Source organism: Pan troglodytes, chromosome 10 (assembly GCF_028858775.2).
Source record: "Pan troglodytes isolate AG18354 chromosome 10, NHGRI_mPanTro3-v2.0_pri, whole genome shotgun sequence".
In the NCBI taxonomy this organism is placed as follows: domain Eukaryota; kingdom Metazoa; phylum Chordata; class Mammalia; order Primates; family Hominidae; genus Pan; species Pan troglodytes.
Window position 1 is genome coordinate 7,419,630 of NC_072408.2, and position 19,480 is coordinate 7,439,109.

General features: G+C 40.9%; 1 protein-coding gene across 3 annotated transcripts in view; it reads right to left on the minus strand.

The window, feature by feature from the left end:
- Positions 1–19,480, minus strand: part of KDM5A (lysine demethylase 5A) — a 106,006-nt gene that overhangs the window by 48,263 nt on the left and 38,263 nt on the right. For all 3 annotated transcript variants that reach the window (XM_003313426.7, XM_063785382.1, XM_016922686.4), the window contains 4 exons: positions 19,102–19,260; positions 2,712–2,893; positions 1,958–2,120; positions 288–407 (listed from right to left, as the gene is read on the minus strand). In XM_003313426.7, coding sequence (XP_003313474.3) covers positions 288–407; positions 1,958–2,120; positions 2,712–2,893; positions 19,102–19,260 — 624 coding nt within the window. The remainder of the gene's footprint in view (positions 1–287; positions 408–1,957; positions 2,121–2,711; positions 2,894–19,101; positions 19,261–19,480) is intronic.

The window sequence follows — 19,480 nt, forward strand, 5'->3', positions numbered from 1 at the left end:
AAGGAAATGGGGGAAGGGGAAAGTGAAGGAATAGAATGGAAGTGAAGGAAGCAAGTTCAAACAGAATGAGGAAAATAATAAATGGGTAAGAAGAACTATAAAATCTTCAAAATAAAAAATGTGATGGAAATCTACTTAGCTTTCTAAACTACAATAGCCACTCCGGTCTCCACTAAAATACTGATGAACCCGACCCTGAGCCCAGCTAAGCAAATATGGCAACTAAGCTGCTTTATATTTATAGGGGGGTTAGTAGACGTACAACAGCCACTTGCTATAGAACAGACCCAGTCAGCAGTACAGAAGTTCACAGCTTCAGCAAAGTTGTAGCCCTGGTTAAATCCAGAGTGATAGGCACGAGGAAATGTCACAACAAACTCGCCAGCACACTGATTGGTCCTGTACACCTAAATGCAAATTGGGAACAGGGATACAAAAATAAAAAATAAAAATAACAAACAGAGGAAGACAGATTTTATTAGATAATTTCAGATGCATTTTCTAAAACTGAAAACAATAAAGCATTAAGTTACACATATCAGAAAATGATATCAGAAATAGCCAGAATTCTACCTTCTTAAAATAGTCACTGATAATAGATTATAATTCATGACAAGAATTAGCAACCAAAAGAAATTCTCAAAGAAAAAAACATTACTCTCAACGAGCTACAAGTTTCTTAAACTGATACAATTTTTACAATTTAGAGAATTTGTTTTATTCTTGTATCATAAATAGTGGCAAAGAATAGAATTTCCTACTACTTTTGGATAATTTTTTGGAACTAACTAAATTAACTCACATGGCATATGAGACATCCCCAATGAGATGTCCCCAAAATCAGTTTTCCTGAAATCTCACTTTGTTTTACAATAATACTGTATGTCTCTTGAAAAGTCTCAGATTCTGGTATAAATTTATTCTTTAAAAACAAAGTAACATTATAAATGTTAATCTACTTTCTCTTTAAGGTTATGATGAATATTTGATTATCTATAGTAAACTTGTTAAATTTATACTTTATCAGGCATTAGCTTGAATTTGAGAAACATCTTCAAACTTAGGTTGAAAAGTGAAAAAGGTATTTGCAGTATATTTTTATTTCATTATCTCATGTATTAAAAGCTAAGAAATCTTTACATGAGAAAATAAGGATAAGCAAACTTATTAGTGATTAGTTATTAGGATAAGCATCCTTATTAGTTGTTAGTTATTAGGATAAGCATCCTTATTGGTTATTAGTTATTAGGATAAGCATCCTTATTAGTGATTAGTTATTAGGATAAGCATCCTTATTAGTGATTAGAGCCACCACTTAAAATACCTGTGCTTTGGTTAAATAGGGATAACAAAGAATATGAGATTTTTGTTCAAAGTAGGATGTAATATTTACTGAAAAAAGAAGGTTATATGAATAGGTAGCTGTACATAAAGAATGATTCATACTTTAACACTCCCCTCTTAATCAGATAAACGTTGTTCCCTGCAGAGTACAAATTCTAATTTGGCTAAAAGATGATATGACTCATTTCTAGTTACAAAACAAAGCATATGTTGTGATTCTATCTAATCAAAAGCTAAAATAACTTTAAATTAAAAATACTGGCTGGGTGCAGTGGCTCACACCTGTAATCCCAACACTTTGGGAGGCCGAGGTGGGAAGACTGCTTGAGCTCAGGAGTTCGAGACCAACCTGGGCAACACAATAAGGCTTCGTCTCTACAAAAAATACAACAATTAGCCGGGGGTGGTGGTGTGCTCCTATAGTCCCAGCTACTCATTAGGCTGAGGCAGGAGAACTGCTTGAGCTGAGCAGGCTGAGGCTGCAATGAGCAATCATCGTGCCGCTGCACTCCAGCCTGGGCAACAGAGCAAGACCCTGTTTCAAAAAAAAAAAAAAACAATGAAAAAACAAACAAACAAACAAACAACTGAAGGAAGACACCAAAAGACTCACAGGCACACCATGCTCCATTAGCACGTTGGGGTTCATGATGGTGACTAACTGATGCAGAAGATCAGGCTGGGATTCAAATAACTCAGGGGCCAGCTCTCTCATCACCTCCTCCAGTTGCTCTGCAGCATGAGATGGCACACCATACCATGTCTTTGGCTCCCCCCTAGCAAAAGAAGTAACTGTTTAGCTAGGCAGAACATGGTACCAATGAGGCTAGGGTATCTGATTCCAATCCACCAAATTATAATTAACTTGTCTTATTCCATGGTCAGATTATATGCCCTGAATTCTGGCAACCATCTTATAAACCTGTGCTGTTGTTCACAATAGGAGGTAAGTAAATAGTAGTATGTATAGGCAGATACAAACTTATCACCACAATTAAAAAAGCAACTCAGCACATGAACTCTGTAAGGCGGATCAGTGAAAACACCTTCAAACGGGAAAGACACTATATGAAAAGTAAGCACTGTCCCAAAGGATGCTGACACATGACCTTGATTCAGAGGTCCATGTGAATAATGAACATTTCAATTATCCCCACAATGATCAAAATAAGTCAGTGCTCTCTAGGATACTTCTAAATAGCTTCACTGAGTTCAATTTTACTACCCAAAGAAATAGGCCAAGGCTAGAAATTATTCAAACCTTAAATATACTTCTGTCTATAAACCTTAAAGATCAAAAACCTAGCATCATTAATCCACTAGACTTTAGTAGAGTTCATGCATGCTGTATTTTAGACTGTACACACCAGTGCAAGTAGTTGATGGAATAACTCCAGTGATCCTCAATGTGCCAGCAAAAAGAAGAGAAGCACATTCCCACATAGAGCCACGGCACTTTCATACCAGAGATGTCCACATTAATATGTGCAAGAACAGACTGTTCCAGGACAGGCATGTTATTCAAATTCCAACCAGAAAGTGCATATTCCTATAAGAGAAGAAAAAACTGTAAATGAAAGATCAGAAATGAAAAGTGCTCAATAGAAATGCCAAGGGAGTCTTCCCAGAAAAATTCTTTTATAATATTTATAATAGTCTAGTGCATACAATCTGTGCTCTTTGCTATCCACTACATGTAACTCATATAACTAAACATTTAATCCTACCTTCTGTCTATGTTCTATTTAGATTTCCCTTTATTTCAGATACCTCTGGTTTACTCCAAAGCACATGAGCAATTCTTGTTATTCTCCAGCCAATCAGGAAAACAGTATGAGACCCATCTTAATACAACATCACTATTTCTATTTTATAGCCAGTAGCATAATTTCCTAAAATGTTTACTACTATATTGATAGAATGGTGCTAGATACTGTAAAGACAAAATATAATATACATAATCCTGAACCTGTGACAACAATGAAGACTGACATGATGCAGAAAGTCACCGCCATCACTCCTAACCATTATACAAACACACCTAGAAATACCGGATAAATTATAACAATAAGACTGACAGGATGCAGAAAGTCACTACCATCACTCCTAACCATTATACAAACACACCTAGAAATACCAGATAAATTATAACAATAAGACTGACAGGATGCAGAAAGTCACCACCATCACTCCTAACCATTATACAAACACACCTAGAAATACTGGATAAATTATAACAATAACCAAAAAAACTTCACAGGTGAACCCAAAAGAAAAGGGAATTCCCAGTTTCTGGAAACAGAGTGGAAGCAAGCCATAATGAAAAAGGAAGCTGTTCCAAGAGTTTTCACAGGGGCTTCTACTTGGATATTGGCACTGGAGAAGGACTTTCAAACATCCATCTCTGCAGCCATATGAGGCTGTGACTTAAAGTGCTTATCATCCTTATGGAGAGCAGTTCTCAAAATGGGATCCAGAGGATCCACTAAGTCAAACTATTTTCACAATAATTCTAAGACATTATTTGCCTTTTTCACTTACATTTTTGCAGGAGTACAGTGTGAGTTTTCCAGGGGAAAGATGGTATGTGCTATCATAACAGATTGAATGCAGAAGCAGATATGAGAATCTGCTATTAAAAAGTTGATAACTGGATGTGGATGTCAGGAACTGGCAGGGGTGGGGGTAGGGTCATTATTGTGCTTACTGTTTAGAAGTTTCTGTAATACAAGTTAAAAATAAAAAACCCTCAAGGTAAGAAGTTAAAGAACCAATGACAAAGCTAAAGAGAATTTGTGAACTAGAAGACATGTTTGAGGAGATTATCTATAATGCAGCACAGAAATATATAAACTATCAAACTGTAATTAAGAGTCACAGAGAGGCGGGCTGGGCACGGTGGCTCACATCTGTAATCCCAGCACTTTGGGAGGGTGAGGTGGGTAGATGACCTGAGGTCAGGAGTTTGAGACCAGCCTGGCCAACATAGTGAAACCCTGTCTCTACTAAAAATACAAAAAATTAGCTGGGCATGGTGGCAGGCACCTGTAATCCCAGCTACTGGGGAGGCTGAGGTAGGAGAATCACTTGAACCCGGGAGGCAGAGATTGCAGTGAGCCGAGATCGTGGCATTGCACTCCAGTCTGGGCAACAAGAGCGATACTTCATCTCAAAAAAAAATAGAGAGAAGCTGGGCATGGTGGCTCATGCCTGTAATCTCAGCACTTTGGGAGGTCATGGCAGGCAGATGACTTCAGCCCAGGAATTTGAGACCAGCCTGGTCAACATGGCGGGACCCCATCTCTACAAAAAATACAAAAATTAGTCAGGCGTGGTGGCGTGCGCCTGTAGTTCCAGCTACTAGGGATGCTGAGGTGGGAGGATCCCATGAGCCCGGGAGATTGAAGCTGTGAGCCGAGATCATGCCACTGCACTCCAGCCTGAAAGACAGAATGAGACCCTGTCTCACTAAAAAAAAAAAACAAAAGTCACAGAGGATGGAATAACAAAGTCCAACACAGGTTTAACTAAGAATTCCAATAAGAAATGACAAAGAGATCTATTCCTAAAGTTCAACAGGCTAACAAAAAAGGAAATAAAAGAATCTCAACAGGTTATTACTCAATATGTTTTGTGATTGGTTGGTCAGCTGGCTGGCTGAAAAATAGTGAATTTCATTGAAGAGACAAGGTCTACAAACAAAAAGAACACTGGGAGGCCGAAGCTGGTGGATTACTTGAGGTCAGGAGTTCGAAACCAGACTGGCCAACACTGTGAAATCCCATCACTAGTAAAAATACAAAAATCAGCCAAGCGTGGTGGTGCATGCCTGTGGCCCCAGATACTCAGGAGGCTGAGGCAGTGCTTGAACCCAGGAGGTGGAGGTTGCAGTGAGTCAAGATTGCATCACTGCACTCCAGCCTGGGCAACAGAGCGAGACTCCATCTCAAAAAAAAAAAAAGTTACAATACAAGGTAACATATATAAAATTCCAAATACATATAGAAGAGAAAATACAGTTCTTCAGAGGACAATAAAACAGTGATCATCATGGGTTTGGATTGTGATACGGTTTGGATTTGTGTCCCTACCCAAATCTCATGTTGAATTGGAATCCCCAATGTTGGAGGAGGGACCTGGTGGAAGGTGACCGGATCATGGGGGCAGATTTCCCCCTTGCTGTTCTCACAATAGTGAGTTCTCACGAGATCTGGTTGTTTAAAAGTGTGGGGCAACTCCCGCTTCTCTCTCTTCCTCCTGCTCTGGCCATGTAAGACGTGCCTGCTTAGCCTTCACCTTCTGCCATAACTGAAAGTTTCCCGAAGCCTCCTCAGCCATGCTACCTGTACAGCCTGTGGAACCTGTACAGCCTCTCTTCTTTATAAATTACCCAGCCTCGAGTATTTATTTATAGCAGTACAAGAATGGACTAATAAAGATTGTTAGGAAAACTTCACAGCAAGGAAGAAATTGTGTTGAGCTTTGAAGGATAGATAAGATTTGAATAAACATTCTAGGAGGAAGAGCTACAAGAACGTAAAAGGTAAATTACAGACAGAATATACTAGTCTAGCTGGTGAAAAGGCAGAATGGAAGAGTCATACTCAAAAACACAGGAAATAACATTAGAAAAAAAGATGAGATCTTTAACCTTAAGTTTTGGACTGAGAATCTGAGATTTATCCTATATGCAAAAGGGAAACAAAAGTTTTGAAAAACGAAACAATATGATAAACATAGAATCAAATATTTCTAAACTTTTTTTTTTTTTTTTTTTTTCTGAGACAGAGTCTCACTGTTGCCAAGGCTGGAATGTAGTGGCACAATCTCAGCTCACTGCAACCTCCACCTCCTGGGTTCAAGCGATTCTCCTGCCTCAGCCTCCCGAGTAGCTGGGATTACAGGCACCTGCCACCATGCCCGGCTAATTTTTGTGTTTTCAGTAGAGACGGGGTTTCACCATGTTGGCCAGGCTGGTCTCAAACTGCTGACCTCAAGTGATCTGCCCGCCCTGACCTCCCAAAGTGCTGAGATTACAAGCATGAGCCACCGTGCCCAGCCTATTTCTAAACTTTTAATTATGTAAAATTTCAAATGTAAACAAAAGTAGACAAAATTGCATAATAAATTCCCACTGACCCATCAATCTTTAAATGTTAAGTGAAAGCAATATATTAGAGAGACTGCAGAGAGCAGCAGTATGCACAAAGGAGTTAAACACAGCAGGCCTGAGACTGGTGTCCTTTGAAAGGCCTACTAAAAGTTTGGCCCATGGCTGGCATCTAGACACTTGAATGGTAACAATTCCCTACACTAATATAAAACTTCCCCTAAATGATAAGAGTGGCTCACAGTGCCCCAGACTATTTGTACAATGTGGTTTATGCCGAACTCCTGCTTTCCTTCTAGGAGTTTGGAATTTTGGTATGTGATTCACAAAGGGTGCCCATGTCACTAGGCCCCAATAAAAGCCTTCGGCACTGAGTATCTAATAAATACACATGTAAAGCACTAAACACTTTACATGTGTTGCCATAATTTGTTACTGGTGTGATTAAGCACACCCTATGTAACCCCACTGAGAGAATACCCTTGGAAGCCTGTGCCTGGTTTACTCTAGACTTTGCCCATGCATTGTTTCCCTTTGCTGATTTTGCTTTGAATTATTTCACTGTAATAAATCATAAGCATGAGTCCTCCCTGAACATCACTGAACCTGGGAATGGTCTTGGAGACAGCCAATACAAGATGATACTGTAGTCATACAACATCGATATACAACCACAGTATCATCTCAACATGTGATAAGGACCTGAGCAAGAATGGCTGTAGTGGGAATGCAAAGAGTCCTATCCTATAGAAAGCTTTAAAAATGAATTAACAAAATTTAGTCAATGACAATACGGAACAAGGAGGACAAGCAGAAAAAAATCTTTCCAACATTTCAAGTCCTATACTTACTTTTACTTCTCAGAAGCCCTGTTGGTAGAGCACACTATATTCATAAGACACAACTTCCGGCAGGCGCAGTGGCTCACACCTATAATCCTAACACTTTGGGAGGCCAAGGAGGGCAGATCACCTGAGGTTGGGAGTTCGAGACCAGCCTGACCAACATGGAGAAACCCCATCTCTACTAAAATACAAAAGTAGCCGGGCGTGGTGGTGCGTGCCTGTAATCCCAGCTACTCGGGAGGCTGAGGCAGGAGAAACGCCTGAACCCGGGAGGCAGAGGTTGTGGTGAACCGAGATCACACCATTGCACTCCAGCCTGGGCAACAAGAGCGAAACCCCATCTCAAAAAAAAAAAAAAAGATACCAGAGAGGTGTGTTACCAGATACCAAAAGGGTAACTCATATCACAGAAGCTCAACACAAATGTATAATTCCCAGTGAAAAGCTGGTAGTTATCTGCTATTTTACCAGGGTAACTTTCAGAGAGTAATAAATTTATATAAAGTATAAAAAGTTTGAAAATTTCATACACCTTGTCTAATTAGTCCCTAAAATCCTTTTGTCATAAATGGGTTCTCTCCTATCATCTTATAACAAAAACAGAGTCCTGAGTAAAACATTTTTGCTTAGAGAATAAACAGCAAATCTGCAACCCAGTCAACAAAAAAGGCTTCACTGCCTGTCTCTTAATACTTTGGTTGATGTCTTTAATGCCTGGGAATCAACGTTTCGATCTATTTAAAACTAAAAAGAGAAAAGTTTTAAACTTAGGACATTTAGCAAAATAATTCCAACAAGTTAATCCAAAAAAATTACTTAACTCAAAGAGTCACAGTTGGAAGACAAATAAAAGTTATACTAGGCCAGCTGTGCAAACACCTATGTTACATAAAAAATAATACAGGCAGCCAGCCAATACACCCTCCAACACCAATGATTCTCATCTCCTGAAATTCAGAACCTTGTATAACCTCCACCTACACCAAAGGGGACTGACCTATGTAACCAATAAGATATTGCAGATATTAAGAAGTCTGATTTTTTTTTTTTTTTTGAGACAGGATCTCACTCTGCCATCCAGGCTGGAGTGCAGTGGCACAATCACAGCTCACTGCAGCTTCAACCTCCCCAGGCTCAAGTGATCCTCCCACCTCAGCCTCACAAGCAGCTCCAACTACAGGCGTGTGCCACCACACCCAGCTAATTTTTGTATTTTTTGTAGAGACAGGGTTTCACCATGTTGCTCCCAGGATATTCTGGACCTCCTAGACTCAAAAGATCCACCTGCCTCAGCCTCCCAAAGTGCTAGGATTATGGGTGTGAGCCACTGCACCTGGCCAAAAAGTCTGACTTTTGAAGTTGGGTTATAAAAGACACTGCGACTCCATCTGGCTCTCAAAAGCCCTATGTAGAGGCCTACATAGCCAGAAGCTGAGGCCTCCTGGCAACAACCTGTGAGTGAGCCATTTTGAAAGCAAATCCATTAGCCCCAGCCAAGCCTTGAAGAGACTGTATCCCATGGCAACCTCATGTGAGACTCCAAGCTAGAAGTATCATTAAAAAACTATCATTATCGGTCGGGCACAGTGGCTCAGGCCTGTAATCCCAGCACTTTGGGAGGCCAAGGCGGGCAAATCATGAGGTCAGTAGTTCGAGACCAGCCTGGCCAACATGGTGAAACCCTGTCTCTACTAAAAATACAAAAAATTAGCTGGGCATGGTGGTGGGTGCCTGTAATCCCAGCTACTAGGGAGGCTGATGCAAGAGAATCACTTGAACCCGGGAGGCAGAGGTTGCAGTGAGCTGAGATCGTGCCACTGCACTCTAGCCCAGGCAACAGTGCGAGACTCCATCTCAAAAAAAAAAAAAAAAAAAAAAAAAAGTTACCATTAGCACAAATGCTTGACCCACAGAAACTATGAGATAATGAATATTTGTTATTCAGCCACTAAGGTTAAAAGTAATATGTTACTCAACAACAGAAAACATCAAACAGCCAGGAACAAAACATGCATAGACCATCCATCTAATAATCACTATCAAGGTCAAAAGCTGCTCCTATCTAACAAACACACGGTTATAAGCCTGCATGTCTCCACATTCTTACATGAAGTTGGAGTAAAAGCAGAAATAGATAGAGTATGTTTTCATAAAATTCATACAAAATTCAATAATGGAGGCAGGATTACTATTTACATTCTTAATATTAGTTACTTAGGGTTGATACAAAATAATCTTTAAAAATTCTGTGATCTGTAAAACCTTAGAAAATGTAAATATCTGCTCAAGAACAATTTAAAAATTCAGAACAGAAAATTCAGAAAAAGGCAAAAGCTAAAAAATGAAGTCTCTCTCTAATAATGAGATCACTACCTTCCATTTGCCAATGGAAGGGTGTGAAGACATTCAGGCTGATACATTTCTTTATAGATACTTATACAAACAGGTTTAAAATTCAGTGACATTAAACATGTATACATTCCAACATTGAACTGTTCCTATAAAAACCATCCCCATATAATCTAGGTTCTCCATCCTGTTATAATCATTCTCTTTCTCCCTTGGTAAATCCCAAAGTCTATTCTCTAATCAATATTATCCTAACTTTGTTATCCTAACTTGTGGTCTACCATGACAAGAGGGGAAAAAAAATCAGTAACATGAGGATAGAACCAAATAACACTAAAAACTAAATCACAAACACACAGCCAAAAAAACCAGAATAATTAGATTGTTATAACTAAAAATAGCTAACACCAAAAGGCCATAATAGAGAAATGGAGGCTGGGTGTGGTGGTTTACATCTCTAATCCCAGCACTTTGGGAGGCCAAGGTGAGCGAATCACGAGGTCAGGAGCTCGAGACCAGCTGGGCCAACATGGTGAAACCTCATCTCTGCTAAAAATACAAAAATTAGCTGGGCGTGGTAGTGGGCACCTGTAATCCCAGCTACTCAGGAGACTGAGGTAGGAGAACTGCTTGAACCTGGGAGGTGGAGGCTGCAGTGAACCAAGATGGTGCCACTGTACTCCAGCCAGGCAACAGGGCAAGACTCTGTCTCCAAAAAAAAAAAAGAGAGAGAGAGAAATGGGGGGAAAAAAAGACATGGGACACAGAAAACAGCAAAATGGGAGACATAAATCAACCATAGCAATAATTGCATTAAACGTAAACAGACTAAACAATCAAAAAGCAACTGTCAGCTTAGGAAAAAAAGCAAGATCCAACTATATGCTATCTACAAGAGACACACTTCAGATTCTGAGACACAAACAGCTTCAAAATAAAAGAATGGAAAAAGATACACCAAGCAAACGGTAACCATAATAAAGCTACAGGGGCTATACTTTTATTTATATATCCTCTGTACTATGCAACTTTTTTTATCATGTGCAACTCTTTTAATAGGAGATTAATTATTGCCAATTATAGGGGGAAAGAAAAAGTGTCAAGAATCAAAGTAAAGAGAAAAGAAATGAATTACCATCTCAATTCAGCTTTACAAATACAGGTCATCTCCTACGTGATAGAAGTGTATGTATATGTTACACTTTAAACACATATTTGACAATCTACCCACTCGGGTGTTGAAGGAAACTTATTTCTGGACCTACCAATAAAATGTGATTTTTTTTTCCTCTTGGAGACAGAGTCTTGCTCTGTCGCCCAGGCTGGAGTGCAGTGGCATGATCTCGGCTCACTGCAACCTCCGCCTCCCAGGTTCAAGTGATTCTCCTGCCTCAGCCTCCAGAGTAGCTGGGATTACAGGCAAGCGCCACCACGCCCAGCTAATTTTTGTATTTTTTTAGTAGAGACAGGGTTTCACCATGTTGGCCAGGCTGGTCTCTAACTACTGACCTCAAGTGATTCACCTGCCTCGGCCTCCCAAAGGGCTCGAATTACAGGCATGGGCCACCGTGCCTGGCCTAAAATGTGATTTAAAAAAAAAAAAAAAAAACCTGGGGAGGGGCGTTCCAAGATGGCCAAATAGGAACAGCTCCAGCCTACAGCTTCCAGCGTGCTCAACGCAGAAGACGGGTGATTTCTGCATTTCCAACTGAGATACCTGGTTCATTCACTGGGACTGCTTGGACAGTGGGTACAGCCCACGGAGGGCTAGCTGAAGCAGGGCGTGCATCACCTCACCCTGGAAGAACAAGGGGTCAGAGGATTTCCCTTTCCTAGCCAAGGGAAGCCATGACAGACTACCTGGAAAAACGAGGCACTCCCGCCCAAATACTGCGCTTTTCCCAAGGTCTTAGCAACTGGCAGACAAGGTGATTCTCTCCCATGCCTGGCTCCGCAGGTCCCACACCCACAGAGCCTTGCTCACTGCTAGCGCAGCAGTCTGAGATCAATCTGCTGAGGCAGCAGCCTGGCTGGGGGAGGGGCGTCCACCATTGCTGAGGCTTGAGTAGGTAGACAAAGCACCCTGGAAGCTCAAACTGGGTGAAGCCCACGGCAGCTCAACAAGGCCTACTGCCTCTAGACTCCACCTCTCTGGGCAGGGCATGGCTGAACAAAAGGCAGCAGACAACTTCTGCAGACTTAAACATCCCTGTCTGACAGCTCTGAAGAGAGCAGTGGTTCTCCCAGCACGGCATTTCACCTCTGAGAATGGACAGACTGCCTCCTCGAGTAGGTCCCTGACCCTCATGTAGCCTAACTGGGAGACACCCCTAGTAGGGGCCAACAGACACTTCATATAGACAGCTGCCACTCTGGGACGAAGCTTCCAGAGGAAGCATCAAGCAGCAATATTTGCTGTTCTGCAGCCTCCACTGGTGATACCCAGGCAAACAGGGTCTGGAATGGACCTCCAACAAACTCCAACAGATCTGCAGCTGAGGGTCCTGACTGTTAGAAGGAAAACTAACAAACAGAAAGGAATAGTATCAACATCAACAAAAAGGTCATCTATACCAAAACCCCATCTGTAGATCACCAACATCAAAGACCAAAGGTAGATAAAACCACAAAGATGGGGAGAAACCAGAGCAGAAAAGCTGAAAATTCTAAAAATCAGAGCGCCTCTTCTCCTCCAAAGGATGGCAGCTCCTTGCCAGCAATGGAACAAAGCTGGATGGAGAATGACTGATGAGCCGGCAGAAGTAGGGTTCAGAAGGTCAGTAAAAACAAACTTCTCCGAGCTAAAGGAGGATGTTCAAACCCATCGCAAGGAAGCTAAAAACCTTGAAAAAAGATTAGACAAATCGCTAACTAGAATAAACAGTGTAGAGAAGACCTTAAATGACCTGATGGAGCTGAAAACCATGGGACGAGAACTTCATGACACATGCACAAGCTTCAATAGCCAATTCGATCAAGTGGAAGAAAGGGTATCAGTGATTGAAGATCAAATTAATGAAATAAAGTGAGAGGACAAGGTTAGAGAAAAAAGAGTAAGAAGAAACAAAGCCTCCAATAAATATGGGACTATGTGAAAAGACCAAATCTACATTTGATTGGTGTACCTTAAAGTGATGGGGAGAATGAAACCCAGTTGGAAAACACTCTTCAGGATATTATCCAGGAGAACTTCCCCAACCTAGCAAGGCAGGCCAACATTCAAATTCAGGAAATACAGAGACCACCACAAAAATACTCCTTGAGAAGAGCAAACCCAAGACACATAATTGTCAGATTCACCAACGTTGAAATGAAGGAAAAAGTGTTAAGGGCAGCCAGAGAGAAAGGTCAAGTTACCCACAAAGGGAAGCCCATCAGACTAACAGTGGATCTCTCGGCAGAAACCCTACAAGCCAGAAGAGAGTGGGGGCCAATATTCAACATTCTTAAAGAAAAGAATTTTCAACTCAGAATTTCATATCCAGCCAAACTAAGCCTCATAAGTGAAGGAGAAATAAAATCCTTTACAGACAAGCAAATGCTGAGAGATTTTGTCACCACCAGGCCTGCCTTACAAGAGCTCCTGAAGGAAGCACTAAACATGGAAGGGAACAACTGGTACCAGCCACTGCAAAAACAAGCCAGATTGAAAAGACCATCAATGCTGTCAAGAAACTGCATCAATTCATGGGCAAAATAACCAGCAAACATCATAATGACAGGATCAAATTCACACATAGCAACATTAACCTTAAATGTAAATGGGCTAAATGCCCCAATTAAAAGACATAGACTGGCAAATTGGAAAAAGAGTCAAGACCCATCAGTGTGCCGTATTCAGGAGACCCATCTCACGTGCAAAGACGCACACAGGCTCAAAATAAAGGGACGGAGGAAGATCTACCAAACAAATAGAAAGCAAAAAAAAAGCAGGGGTTGCAATCCCAGTCTCTGATAAAACAGACTTTGAACCAACAAAGATCTAAAGAGACAAGGAAGGCCATTACATAATGGTAAAGGGATGAATTCAACAAGAAGAGCTAACTATCCTAAATATATATGCACCCAATACAGAAGCACCCAGATTCCTAAAGCAAGTCCTTAGAGACCCACAAAGAGACTTAGACTCCCACACAATGATAATGGGAAACTTTAACAACCCACTGTCAATATTAGATAGATCAATGAGACACAGGTTAACAAGGATATCCAGGACCTGAATTCAGCTCTGCAAAAAGCAGACCTAATAGACATCTACAGAACTCTCCACCCCAAAGCAACAGAATATACATTCTGCTCAGCACATTGCACTTATTCTAAAATTGACCACATAATTGGAAGTAAAGCACTCCTCAGCAAATGAAAAAGAACAGAAATCATAACAAACTGTCTCTCAGACCACAGTGCAATCAAATTAGAACTCAGGATTAAGAAACTCAAATCAAAACCGCACAACTACATGGAAACTTAACAACCTGCTCCTGAATGACTACTGGGTAAACAATGAAATGAAGGCAGAAATAAAGATGTTCTTTGAAACAAATGAGAACAAAAACACAACATACCAGAATCTCTGGGACACATTTAAAGCAGTGTGTAGAGGGAAATTTATAGCACTAAATGCCCATAAGAGAAAGCAGGAAAGATCTAAAATGGACATCCTAACATCACAATTAAAAGAACTAGAGAAGCAAGAGCAAGCAAATTCAAAATCTAGCAGAAGGCAAGAAATAACTAAGATCAGAGCAGAACTGAAAGACAGAGAGACACAAAAAACCTTCAAAACATCAATTAAATCCAGGACCTGGTTTTTTGAAAAGATCAACAAAATTGATAGACCACGAGCAAGACTAATAAAGAAGAAAGGAGAGAAGAATCAAATAGATGCAATAAAAAATGATAAAGGGGATATCACCACCAATCCCACAGAAATACAAACTACCATCAGAGAATACTATAAACACCTCTACACAAATAAACTAGAAAATCTAGAAGAAATGGATAAATTCCTGGACACATACACCCTCCCAAGACTAAACCAGGAAGAAGTTGAATCTCTGAACAGACCAATAGCAGGCTCTGAAATTGAGGCAATAATAGCCTACCAACCAAAAAAAGTCCAGGACCAGATGGATTCACAGCCGAATTCTACCAGAGGTACAAAGAGGAGCTGGTACCATTCCTTCTGAAACTATTCCAATCAATAGAAAAAGACGGAATCCTCCCTAACTCATTTTATGAGGCCAACATCATCCTGATACCAAAGCCTGGCAGAGACACAACAAAAAAAGAGAATTTTAGACCAATATCCCTGATGAACATCGATGTGAAAATCCCCAATAAAATATTGGCAAACCGAATCCAGCAGCACATCAAAAAGCTTATTATTCACCACAATCGAGTTGGCTTCATCCCTGGGATGCAAGGCTAGTTCAACATACTCAAATCGATAAACGTAATCCATCACATAAACAGAACCAATGACAAAAACCACATGATTATCTCAATAGATGCAGAAAAGGCCTTTGACAAAATTCAACAACCTTCATGCTAAAAACTCTCAATAAACGAGGTATTGATGGAATGTATCTCAAAATAATAAGAGCTATTTATGACAAACCCACAGCCAATATCATACTGAATGGGCAAAAGCTGGAAGCATTCCCTTTGAAAACCAGCACAAGAGAAGGATGTCTTCTCTCACCACTCCTATTCAACATAGTGCTGGAAGTTCTGGCCAGGGCAATCAGGCAAGAGAAAGAAATAAAGGGTATTCAATTAGGAAAAGAGGAAGTCAAATTGTCCCTGTTTGCAGATGACATGACTGTATATTTAGAAAATCCCATCATCTCAGCCCAAAATCTCCTTAAGCTGATAAGCAACTTCAGCAAAGTCTCAGCATACAAAATCAATGTGCAAAAATCACAAGCATTCTTATATATCATTAACAGACAAACAGCCAAATCATGAGTGAACTCCCATTCACAATTGCTACAAAGAGAATAAAACACCTAGGAATCCAACTTACAAGAGATATGAAGGACCTCTTCAAGGAGAACTACAAACCACTGCTCAACGAAATAAAAGAGGACACAGCAAATGGAAGAATATTCCATGCTCATGGATAGGAAGAATCAATATAGTGAAAATGGCCATATTGCCCAAAGTAATTTATCCATTCAACACCATCCCCATCAAGCTACCAATGACTTTCTTCACAGAATTGGAAAAAACTACTTTAAAGTTCATATGGAACCAAAAAAGAGCCCGCATTGCCAAGATAATCCTAAGCCAAAAGAACAAAGCTGGAGGCATCATGCTACCTGACTTTAAACTATACTACAAGGCTACAGTAACCAAAACAGCATGGTACTGGTACCAAAACAGAGACATAGACCAATGGAACAGAACAGAGCCCTCAGAAATAACACCACATATCCACAACCACCTCATCTTTGACAAACCTGACAAAAACAAGAAATGGGGAAAGGATTCCCTATTTAATAAACGGTCCTGGGAAAACTGGCTAGCCACATGTAGAAAGCTGAAACTGGATCCCTTCCTTACACCTTATACAAAAATTAATTCAAGATGGATTAAAGACTTAAATGTTAGACTTAAAACCATAAAAACCCTAGAAGAAAACCTAGGCAATACCATTCAGGACACAGGCATGGGCAAGGACTTCATGACTAAAACACCAAAAGCAATGGCAACAAAAGCCAAAATAGACAAATGGGATCTAATTAAACTAAAGAGCTTCTGTACAGCAAAAGAATCTACCATCAGAGTAAACAAGCAACCTACAGAATGGGAGAAAATTTTTGCAATCTATCCATCTGACAAAGGGCTAATATCCAGAATCTACAAAGAACTCAAACAAATTTACAAGAAAAAAACAAACAACCCCATCAAAAAGTGGGCAAAGGATATGAACAGACACTTCTCAAAAGAAGACATCTATGCAGCCAACGGACACATGAAAAAATGCTCATCATCACTGGCCATCAGAGAAATGCAAATCAAAACCACAATGAGATACCATCTCACACCAGTTAGAATGGCGATCATTAAAAAGTCAGGAAACAGGTGCTGGAGAGGATGTGGAGAAATAGGAAAACTTTTACACTGTTGGTGGGACTGTACACTAGTTCAACCATTGTGGAAGTCGGTGTGGCGATTCCTTAAGGATCTAGAAGTAGAAATACCATTTGACCCAGCCATCCCATTACTGGGTATATACCCAAAGGATTACAAATCATGCTACTATAAAGACACGTTCACACGTATGTTTATTGCGGCACTATTCACAACAGCAAAGACTTGGAACCAACCCAAATGTCCATTAATGATAGACTGGATTAAGAAAACGTGGCACATATACACCATGGAATACTGTGCAGCCAGAAAAAACGATGAGTTCATGTCCTTTGCAGGGACATGGATGAAGCTGGAAACCATCATTCTCAGCAAACTATCACAGGGATAGAAAACCAAAAACCGCGTGTTCTCACTCATAGGTGATAAGTGAACAATGAGATCACTTGAACACAGGGCGGGGAACATCACACACTGGGGCCTGTCAGGGGGTGGGGGGCTGGAGGAGGGATAGCATTAGGAGAAATACCTAATGTAAATGAGCTGATGGGTGCAGCAAATCAACATGGCACATGTATACCTATGTATGAAACCTGCATGTTGTGCACATGTACCCTAGAACTTAAAGTGTAATAAAATTAAAAATTAAAAAAAAAAAAAACCTTATGGTGTCAAACTCGTTATAGGGGGAAAAAAACACGCATTCAGTTAGGTGAATTGAAGAAAAGAAAAAAAAAATCAGCTTCTAGACTTTTTTTTTTTTTTTTGAGATACTGTTTCACCTCGTTGCCCAGGCTGGAGTGCAATGGCGCAATCTCGGCTCACTGCAACCTCTGCCTCCTGGATTCAAGTGATTATCCTGCCTTAGCCTCCCAAGTAGCTAGGATTACAGGCATGTGCCACCACGCCCAGTTAATTTTTTATATTTAGTAGAGACAGGGTTTCACCATGTTGGTCAGGCTGGTCTCAAAATACTGACTTCAGGTGATCCACCGGCCTCGGCCTCCCAAAGTGCTGGGATTACAGGTGTGAGCCCCCACGCCCGGCCATCTTCTAGACTTTTTTTTTTTTTTTTTGAGACGGAGTCTCGCTCTGTCACCCAGGCTGGAGTGCAGTGGCATGATCTCAGCTCACTGCAACCTCCGCTTCCCAGGTTCAAGCAATTCTCTGCCTCAGCCTCCTGAGTAGCTGGGATTACAGGCGCCCACCACCATACTCGGCTAATTTTTGTATTTTTAGTAGAGATGGGGTTTCACCATCTTGGCCAGGCTGGTCTTGAACTCCTGACCTCGTGATCCACCCACCTCGGCCTCACAAAGTGCTGGGATTACAGGCGTGAGCCACCACGCCCATCCTGGATTTTATAACAGAAAGAACTAGGCAAAAATATTAAACTGGAGTTAAAATTTTGAACTAATTAAGTTAGCTTTTTTTTTTTTTTCCCTTTTTTTTAAGAGACAGGTTTTTCTTCTGTCACTCCTTGCTTCAGGCAACCTTTCCACCTTGGCCTCTCAAAGTTCTGGGATTACAGGTGTGAGTCATTGCACTCTGCTTAAATTAGTTTTAAAATGCAGAGCTGGCCGGGCGCAGTGACTCACGCCTGTAATCCCAGCACTCTGGGAGGCCGAGACAGGGGATCACCTGAGGTCGGGAGTTCGAGACCAGCCTGACCAACATGGAGAAACCCCATCTCTACTAAAAATACAAAATTAGCTGGGCGTGGTGGTGCATGCCTGTAATCCCAGCTACTCGGGAGGCTGAGGCAGGGGAATCGCTTGAACCCGGGAGGTGGAGGTTGCAGTGAGCCAAGATCGCGCCACTACACTCTAGCAGGGGCGACAGGAACAAAACTCCTCTCAAAGGAAAAAAAAAATGCTGAGTTAATGGCCAGGCACAGTGGCTCACGCCTGTAATCCCAGCACTTTGGGAAGCCGAGGCAGGCAGATCACCTGAGGTCAGGAGTTCAAGACCATCCTGTCCAACATGGTGAAACCCTGTCTCTACAAAAATACAAAAATTAGCCGGGCATAATAGCGGGTGCCTGTAATACCAGCTACTCGGAAGGCTGAGGCAAGAGAATTGCTTGAACCCAGGAGGTGGAGGTGGAGGTTGCGGTGAGCTAAGCTCGTGCTCCAGCCTAGGTGACAGAGTGAGATTCCTTCTCAAAAAAAAAAAAAAAAAGAGTTAAATAATTTTTCAAAGTATTCTGAATTCATTGTTTTCAAAACTGAAGATTATTTATACTGCCAAATCCTACGTATTTAATATTTTAAGTTAATGTGATCCCTTAAGATAGTTTTCTATGCAAACGCTAAATCAGCTTGGGGGTAAGCAAAAGTTTGGATAAATCTGCACCTCTTCTTCTGGCAGAATCTTTCTCCGCCCATCCTTCACCGGAAATCCACTTCCAAAGTCTTTTGAGGAGATATCTGCTCCATATTCCACAATAACATCTTCTTCAATGCTGCTTACCAGCCGCCAAAATTCCTTTTCTACTAGTTCTGTGGGAACCATCTACACAGGGAAAAAAAAGATGACAAATTATTAAACCACTATAACTATAACCCATATAACATAATACACAGGATCAAGTAAACACAAACCCATGATGAGATTAAAAATCTTCTGATTCCCTAGAGCAGTAAAGACCGAGATCCTAGCTTTTTCCAATGAGAACAGGGAAAAGCTGAGACAACTCGGACGTTCAGAAAAACATAATGAACTGTGCTGCCCT